General features: G+C 36.9%; 1 protein-coding gene across 1 annotated transcript; it reads left to right on the top strand.

The window, feature by feature from the left end:
- Window positions 1-460: 460 nt before the first annotated feature.
- On the top strand, window positions 461-6,909 carry LYG1 (lysozyme g1). The gene is made up of 5 exons (XM_074210147.1): window positions 461-482; window positions 706-810; window positions 2,028-2,221; window positions 6,102-6,237; window positions 6,791-6,909. The coding sequence occupies exons 1-5, from the start codon at window positions 461-463 to the stop codon at window positions 6,907-6,909; spliced, it is 576 nt and encodes a 191-aa protein (XP_074066248.1).
- The last annotated feature ends 2,811 nt before the right edge of the window (window positions 6,910-9,720 follow it).

Below are 9,720 nucleotides of genomic sequence, written 5' to 3'. Positions count from 1 at the left end.
TCTCCATGCCAGCACTTATCTGCAAGTAAACCTCCCAGGTCACATTTCCCATATCCCTTCATTTAAAAAACAAAACAAAACACATATCTGGTTAAAGTAACATCTATGCCCTTAGAGAGAAACTCTGGGACTAATTGAGGTCCCAGAGAAGAAGGAAGGGGAGAAAAATTAAGTTGAAACAAAGAGTTACTTCTCTACTCTTTCAAAACCATATCTGAATATTTCACAGGCTAGACTGAGTCAGTGAGGTTTGAAAGGAAAAATGCTTTAGAATTCAAGAAAAGTTGGAAATCATTTTATATTTATATTGGAGATCAGTTTCTCAAGAGCTGATGGTCCCCAACTGGGTCCTCTTTCTGAATCCTTGGTCTCTTGGTCTCTTGGTGTGTGAAAGTCCTCAAGAAGGCAGCTCTTCACAAGTTTTGGGGGGACACCCTTCTTAGTTCACATGAATCAGATAATGGCGAAGAAAGCTTTGAGAGGTAGTTTTTTTCCCTGCCTGCCACAGAATATACATAGTTTCACAGTCCAACTCCCAGGTGACCAATACTAGACAATGAACAAAATGACTCTCCCTGCTCTCTTCTAAAAAAGTTGACAGAGCAGAAAGGGAGAATTCACTGTTATGTGCTCACACTCATAGTCAAAACCGTTCTGAACTACATCAGCTAGGTATCTTACTCTGAAATCTTTCTCTTCTTCCAGACCCTACTGAAAGTACTACTCGGGGATGCTATGGAAATCTCAGAACCTTTGAAACCCCTGGAGCTTCATGCATAATCGGAAGACGACAAGGATTGAATTACTGCGGTATGGTGCTAAGCATAATAAGAAGATATTTTCCCTTTTCTATATTCATTTTCTATCTCTTTAAAAAAAATCCCTAAATATCTGATTTATTTTTTTCAGATTGGTCATCACTTATCCTGTGGATATTCTTCCACAGGGCAGCCACAGTTCTTCCCTACATTCTTCCCTACTCCCCTCATGAGCAATCAGATTTGCTCCTCACTAACTGTACTCCTTCTGGAGAACTTCAATCTTATACTCAGCATCTTATCTCAGTGCTCCCACTTATGACTACCATGCCAGGATCTCTTATAAAGAACTTCTAACTTGAAAAACCTAGAAATCATTCCTTCCTCTTTGCCACACCCTCCCTTGAGCATCCTTATCTTCTCCTACTTCTAATTCATAAATGATTGACTAGTCAGATTAATATATATATGTTTTTAATTTTCAAACTATTATTCCCCTCATTTTTCTTAAGAAAGGCAGGAATAGCATTGATAAATCATTAAATTAGGACTGAATAGACCTGAATTCTAACCTTGGATATTCTCTGAACCTCTGTTTCATCCTAAGTAAAATGAGAGGCAATAATTGACTCTCAAGATATCTGTGTGAAAGCACTTTGAAAATTGCAGATCTGCAATTTTATCATGTAGGGAACTCTCAGATGAATGAAAACAACAACAACAACAATACATTTATTATATTTATTAAATACTCACTATTTGCCAACCACTTTGATAAGCACTGGGAATACAGATAGAAAAAAGAAAGACAGTCCCTATTTTTTAGGTTTTTGCAAGGCAAATGGGGTTAAGTGACTTGCCCAAGGCCACACAGCTAGGTAATTATTAAGTGTCTGAGGCAGGATTTGAACTCAGGTACTCCTGACTCCAGGGCTGGTGCTTTATCCACTGCACCACCTAGCTGTCCCAACAGTCCCTATTTTCAAGGAGTCTGCATTCTAAGTGGGAAAGATAATACCTTCAAAGAGTCAGTAGTAGGGTGGATCCAAAGCCCAGGGTTACTTAAAGTTAACATCATTAGAGGTCAGATGGGAATTCACAAATAAAACTTGGGGTTCTGTATTTTAGATACTCTATCAAGATCCCATGAATACACCATCTATGATTGTGATGTCAAGTCAATTTAGTCACAATATTCCAGTTTTGTATGCACACTTTATGGAACCATATCTCATAAAATATTCATCTTCTGTTTCTCATTTGCTTTAGGTGTTCGTGCTTCTGAACGACTGGCTGAAATGGACTTGCCATATGTGCAGAGATATCAGCCCACAATGAGGATGATTGGTCGAAAATACTGTATAGATCCTGCTTTGATTGCTGGCATCATGTCCCGGGAGTCATATGGAGGCAATGTCCTTGTCAATGGGGGGAATGTGGGCAGTGGAAATGGTTTGGTGCAGGTACTTTACTACTACTACTACTACTACTACTACTACTACTACTACTACTACTACTACTATCACTATTACTACAAAATAATTAATTGACATAATTTAAGGTTTGCAAATGACTTTCCTCACAACTCTGTGAGGACAGTGGTGCAAGTATTACTAACCTCATTTTATAGATGAAGTCATTTGAAGCTTCAAAAATGATTTGACTCTGGTTATGCCACTAATAAGGGCAGGAACCAAAGAGAACCAGATTTTTTTACAACATTGGGCCATCTCTTTTTCATATTATTTAAAATAAAAATAACTTTTCAGGTAAATATAAACAGAGGATAGAAAATACTCAGCTATATTATTGCTTAATTTAGAAATATTTTAGATTTCTTTTCAAAATAGATGGTGCCATGTTTGCAGATGTTGACTCGTATCTCCCTCCCTCCCTAGGAAGAAAAACCATGAGATTAGAAGAAAAAAAGTGCCCCATTACTTTATCTAGGCTTACTTGCTAGTTTCAAGGGTATCAGTTAATTTGCATTTGGTGGAAATGCCCAGTTCCCTCTCCACAGAATTACTTCCCTGGATGAAGATTGTGAGGATTGGTCTGGAAAAAGGACCAGTGTTCTGATAGTTGAGTGCTGCCACTCCCATAATAGATCCTATAGTTTAAGAATCCTTACTATTCCTAAGGCTCTTGGTTCTGGGATCCTAGTTGTCCCCAAAAGTATCTGAAGAAAGATGGTGATCAAAGTGATGGTATTAATTTTACTTATCTGGGGCAGTTAGGTGGCCCAGTGGATAGAGCACCAGACCTGGAGTCAGGAGGACCTGAGTTCAAATATGACCTCAGATATTTAATAATTACCTAGCTGTGTGACTCCGAGCAAGTCACTTAACCCTACTGCCTTGCAAAAAAAAAAAAAAAAAAGACTGAGAAACAACATTACACAGGCAAGAGGAGAACCAGTATAAAGTAGCGTCACAGAATTTGACTTATCTGATCAATATGCTGCCCTCAATCTCTCCTGCCACATATATCTGTACATATATGATACATGCAGTGTAAAAGACATTTTAGAGGGAAGGTATAAGCCAGGGGAAGGAATAGAGAAAGGACCAGAAAAGGCCTCCTAAAGAAGGTAAGATTTGAATTGAGTCTTAGATGAAGCCAAGGAAACTGCAAGGCAGAGATAAGGAAGGAGAGCATTCTAGGCATGGGAGACAGCCAGAGAAAAGGCAAAATTTGAGTGGGAGGTGAGAAATTGTGTTCAGAAAGAACAAAAAGGCCAGTTTCACATGATCATAGAGTACATGGTTGGGGGGGGGAGTAAACTGTAAGAAGATTGGAAAGATAGGAAAGGACATTTAAAGGCTTTAAAAATCAGAGAACTTTTACATATGATCCTGGAAATAATAGGCAGCCACTGGAGGTGGAGGAGGAGGGGTGCTATAATCAGATTTGAGCTTTAGGAAATTCACTTTGTCAATCTGACAGATACGAAGATAGAAATAAAAGACTGAATACATGAAAGGAAGGTGAGTGAGGGGTTAAGGATGACACCAAATTTACAAGCCTGAGAGATAGGGAAGAATGGTGGCCCCTTTGACAAAAAAAGTAAAAGAAAATATTTTAGAAAGTTAAAATACCTCTTTAGGCTATCATTGTATAAAGAAATTGACCAAATTGAAAAAGTTTTGTATAGTTGTTAACAATTTTTTTGTATACTACATCACAAAAGAAGAGGTAATGTAGTGTAGTGGATAATGGGCCTGACACTGGAACAAAAAAGACAGGTTTAAATCCTACTTTTGATGCATACTAGCAAGGTCATCATGGACAAATTATTCGGTTTCTCAGTGCTCCCAGACAACTCTCTTAAGATTCTAAATTACAGAGTTAAAGATCAGCATGAATGGAGGGATTTTCTATCTTAAATGATGAAATTACCAATTTGAACACACCCCTCCATAGAGAAGAGAAATAGCATCTATTTTTTTCATAAAAATGTCAGGCCTTCACTGAACTTTTTGAATGACTTCCTTATAATTGTTCACAGGTGCCTTGTAGAATCTGAGTCTCAGATGTTCCTAAAATGAGTGAGCTAGTCTAGGTAAAGTTATATAAGGTTCAAGTTTTCCCCAGATTTGTGAAAATGTTTTTGGAAGAAACATTGAGGTGTTTCTTTCCTCTTTCAATTTTTCCTCCTTCTTGTTTTCTTTTTTTTATTATTGAAATTTTATTTTATTTTTTCCAATTACATGCTATGATAATTTTTCAACATTTATTCATTTGAAAATTTATGAGTTACACATTTTTCTACCACCATCTCCTCCCTCCCTCCCTCAGCATAGCAGTAAACAGTCTGGTAAAAGTTGTACAGGCACATGTTGTGTTTAATATATTTACATATTAGTCATTTGTGTAAAAAGAATTACAACTAAGGGGAAAGGAAGAAAACCATGAGTTAGGAAGAAAAACATAAGTTTTTCAAAAGTGAACTTAGTATACATTCAGAGTCCATGATATTTTTCTTTTCCTCTGGATGGGGATAGCATTGTCCTTTGCAGGCCTCTCAGAATTGTCCTTGATCTCTGAACTGATGAGAGGAACTGTACCCATCATAGCTGATCATTTCACAGTGTTGTTGTTAATGTGTATAATGTTCTCTTGGTTCTGTTCCCTTCACTCAGCTTCAGTTCATATAATTCTTTCCAGGCTTCTCTACAATTCAACCACTTATACTTTATTTTTTTAGATTTTTCAAGGCAATGAGGTTAAGTGGCTTGCCCAAAGCCACACGGCTAGGTAATTATTAAGTGTCAGACAGGATTTGAACTCAGGTACTCCTGACTCCAAGGCCAGTGCTCTATCCACTGTGCCACCTAGCCTCCCCACTTATAATTTCTTATACAACAATAGCATTCTATTCCCCAGACATTACCCAATTGATGCCTCCCTCTCTTTTTCTTCCTCTTCTTTCTCTTGCTCCTCCTCTTTTCCCACCAACTAGAAAACAGTAAGTTCAAATCTTTTGATTTCCCACCAACTGAAAACAGTAAGTTCAGATCCTTTGAAAAGAATTATAGCTTTGAATGAAAAGCAATTTTTCAGCTAGGTTCACTGAATATGGTTGTACCAATAGCCAAAAAAAATCATGCTTTTATAATTACATTGATTTTGGACTATCTAGAATCATCCAGGAATCATATGCTTGGAGTCAGGAAGACCCAAATTCAAATCCACTCTCAAATGCTTACTAGCAAGTCACTTAACCTCTGTGTGCCTCAGTTTCCTCAACTGTAAATTTACTTTGACAGTTTCCTCAATTGTAACATTTCCTCAACTGAAATAACTCTGAAAGTTATTGTGAGGATCAAAGAAAGTACTTAGTAGAGTAAGTAGTGTATAGTACATACTTAATAGATACTTGTTTTTGATAAAATACTTCTTTCCTTCCTTGCTCTTCTCTCTCCTTTCTGCCTTCTTTGGCTTTCAGCTCTACCTCACTCTTTTTTCTATTGCTCTATTTCATTTTAGAAGCAAGAGGCACAATAGTTGGTACTCCCCCCCGCCCCATATAGCAATTTTAAAGTTTTCAGTCTTTTCCCTATTTTGAGAATAGAAGTAGTATGAGAATGCCGAGGACAAGAACAATAGGAAAACCAGGGGTGGCTAGGTGGAGCAGAGGATAGAGCACCGGCCCTGGAGTCAGGAGTAGCTGAGTTCAAATCCGGTCTGACACTTAATAATTACCTAACTGTGTGGTTTTGGGCAAGCCACTTAACCCCACTGCCTTGCAAAAACCTAAAAAAAAAATAGGAAGACCAAAGGCAATAGTGTCATAGTCATCAAACCCCATTACAGGGCATCTCTCTGTTACCTTTTTTCTAGACTGGGGGTGTCCAGCATATTCCCACATACTGGACCAGTGAAACACGGGTTAATCAGGTTACGGAGATTCTGATTAAGAGAATAAAGGAAATTCAGAGGAAATTCCCAACATGGACCACTGACCAGTATCTGAGAGGTACATTTAAATTCATAGCTTCCTCCTCATGACATCATGTTAAAGTCATTCTGTATTCTTTGAAGGTTTTGCTCTCTGGGGTTCTAAACAAGGCTACAAAGCTGGAAAAACTTTTATGTTTTGTCATCAAAGATTCAGCTTGGTTAAGTACAAGGTTTTACTACAGGGGATTAGTAGACAAAGTTTTTGATCACAGAAACTCATGAGGACTGTCTACTAAGTGGTAGGAGGCTAATAATAGTGGAGGTAGAGGGAATATTGGCATCAATGAAATCAAAGATCTTTGAAGAACTGATTTGATCAATCAAATAGTGTTTTAAGCAAGGGTCACACAAAGACAAAAGTGAAAGACTGAAATAAGAGCAATGGAATAACAAATTTAGTGATACTGAGTCAATTGCCCCAATATCTAAACCACTTCATGGTGGCCAGGTGCATTTAGAAACTGTTTAGAGTTCTCACCAGAAAAACACTGTACACCTTTTGTAAGATTGAAATAATAATCTTATAAATATTGTCTTGTTCTATACTGAATTGAATTTGTTTATTTTAGGTGGACTCTGTGCCTACAATGAAGGGATAGGTTATGTAAGAAGTAATCAAGATCTCAGCTGTGACTTTTGCAATGATGTTCTGGCTCGAGGCAGATATTACCAGAGACGGGGATTCTAACTTCAGCACAAATAAGAGAAGTCCATGTTGCTGGATTGATCTATTCATCATTATTATGAGAAACAATAGTGAAGACAAAAATATTAAACAAAGACTAAACAAGCAATGGTTGTAACTATGAAGCTATTTGTTTTGAATTTCCATGTAATAAGAGAAATAAAAATTAAAAGGGAAATTATAATCAATATCTGGTATTTCTCTAATGAAGCATATGCATAGTTTACTTTTCTTTTGGGATCTAGGCTTGAATTTAATGGTATGGAAAGATCCTGGGGTGGAAACACTATCCATTGATGCAGATGAGCATTCTGTAAATTTATAGGATTCTATATCTAAAGCTTGAAGGCAGTTCAGCAGCCATCTAGCCCACCCCCTCCCTCTTATTTTAGCAAGGAGGATGGTAAATCCAAGGAAGACCAACTGACTTATCCAAGATCATACAGATAGTAATAAGAAGCAGGATTTGAACTTATGTGGGATAAAAATCACTTTTAAAAAATAGAGAGACTCCTCTGAACAAAAAAGAAAGTTTATCTTGGCTTTTCTGGAGAAAAGGGCACACTCCAAGTCTCATAAAGGTAGTGAAGATCAAGGAGATGCCCCGAGGTGACAGTCAAGCAAGGTTATATGGCCTAGCAAGATTGCCCCCTCCCTAGCCCCCTCTCTTCCAACCTGATTGGTTAAAGTTTTCAGAATTAAAATCTTTATGTGAAAAATCTACCCAGTAACAAAGATAAGAAAAATGTTTTCATAGAATATTACCTGACCATCCAGATGGTGAGGATATCAGAAGATTTCTAATGACCCTTTGTTGTCCATCTAAATGAATTAATGTCTGAGTATTCAAGATCTTCTAAGAAAATCTACTATCTTCTTGGTTTAGTATTTATCATCAAACAAGAGGAGGCAGTCTACTATTCTCCCTCTGGAAATACTCCACTGTTTCCCCCTAACATAATCAGGAGGGTACCTGACTTGGAATGCAAGGCCTCTCTCCCTCTTTCTTCTAAGAATAGACTAAGAATAATAGTCTGTCTTTGTTTTAATGATTTTTAACCCTGAGAGGACTTCACTAGGAATATTAACTCTTAAGAGGGAATATTCCACTCAGACACATGCCTTTTGACTCTTGAATACGTTTTCTTTCTATTATACTATATTATCTCCCATAGGGAACTGCCTGCCACATTAAGAGGTTAAATGACTTGATAAAATGGCTATTATGTGTCAAATAAAGAACCTGAACCCAGTTCTTCTATCTCCTCCCCTCTGGATATACCTGTATATGTAAATATAATAAATATGCATTTGGATAAGTATACTTGAAACTTACAATATCTAATAGAGCTGGGCTATAACATAATTCTTTTTAAAATTTTATTTATTTAAGGGATTGAGGTTAAGTGATTAGTGCCCTAGTCACACAACTAGGCGATTATTAAGCTTCTGAAGCCAAATTTGAACTCAGGTCCTCCTGACTCCAGGGCTGATGCTCCAGGGCTGCTTAGCTGCCCCTGTAATAATTCTTGACTAGATGGTGTTGCCATCTAGAACATAAATTCTTTTTTTCTTAAAGATTCTATTTATTTTGAGTTTTACAATTTTCCCCCAATCTTACTTCCCTCTCCCTACCCCCCCACAGAAGGCATTTTGCCAGTTGCAGAACATAAATTCTTAATCTCTGATTCAAAATGCTAGAAATGAAACAGAAATGATCTAGTCCTACGCTCTTCTACTAGTAGGAAGTAAACTGAGATGCAGAGTTAGAAAATAACTAGCTGGAAGTTACAAAGAAGTAACAAATCAGGGGCTGAATATGTGTTTTCTGATTTTTGACTCTGTTCCAGTAATCTTTATAATACACTAAAAGTTTAAAATTCTTTTGATAATATGTGTATATGTGTTTAGTAGCAGGAGAGGGATCATAGAAATGGGAGGTGTGGGTTTCTGAACAATTACATAGAGTAGAATGTAAGAGGTGGATAAAGAGGTATTAAACTAAGTATAAAGGCTGTTTGGGGGCATAGTGAATATAGCACCTCATTTGGTGTCAGGAAGACCTGAGTTTGAATCAAAACTCAGACACTTATGAGCTGTGTGACCCTGAGCAAGTCATTTATTCCTTTTTGCCTCAGTTTCCTTATCTATAAAAATGAGCTAGAGAAGGAAATGGCAAAGCACTCCAGTATCTTTGCCACAAAAACTCAAATGAGGTCACAAAGAGTCAGGCAATACTGAAATGACTGAACAATAGCAAAAAAGATTATTTATATATTCTATATTCCTTTGAAAATTTTTGAAGGAATTCTCCCCAATAGCATCAGAAGGGAAGACTGGACACTTGAACATCAAGCTATAGTCTTCTGGGGAACATGGTTCAAAATATTTCTCCCAATGAATGGAAGGCTTTTTAGTCCCAAACATGATATACTAGGATTTTTCTCCTCAATTATATAACTTAGCTAGTTTATTAAGGTTTTTTAAAAATATTTTATTTGAATTATTCAAAGAGTTCCTCAAATCCTTGCCTTTTATTTGACTTTCTTGGAGATATCGTATTTTCCATGAAGCCCTGGTTCAGTCTCTGATCACAATTCTGTATTTAATTAGCATAAGGCAATAGGGTATGGTGTGTGGTATAGTGTTATATAATAAGAATATGGATTCTCTGAGAAAACGTCTAAGCTAGTGATATTTCTCTCTCTGAAATCTTAAATACAAAATATTTATATATCAAAAATACTTATTACCTGAAGAAATTTTGGGAAAAGAAGATTAGTTTAATTCTCTGTATTTTACTCCCAAATTGCA

Source organism: Macrotis lagotis, chromosome 1 (genome assembly GCF_037893015.1).
Source record: "Macrotis lagotis isolate mMagLag1 chromosome 1, bilby.v1.9.chrom.fasta, whole genome shotgun sequence".
In the NCBI taxonomy this organism is placed as follows: Eukaryota; Metazoa; Chordata; class Mammalia; order Peramelemorphia; family Peramelidae; genus Macrotis; species Macrotis lagotis.
The sequence above is the reverse complement of the archived record's forward strand: the minus strand, read 5'-3'. Positions and strand labels throughout refer to the sequence as shown.

Bases quoted from the DNA above. Each gene is read 5' to 3' on its own strand.
- LYG1 (XM_074210147.1), top strand. From the start codon at position 461: ATGGCGAAGAAAGCTTTGAGAG. The intron at 483-705 runs GTAGTTTTTTTC...CTCTTCTTCCAG, and splicing joins GGCGAAGAAAGCTTTGAGAG to ACCCTACTGAAAGTACTACT. The intron at 6,238-6,790 runs GTACATTTAAAT...TGTTTATTTTAG, and splicing joins CACTGACCAGTATCTGAGAG to GTGGACTCTGTGCCTACAAT.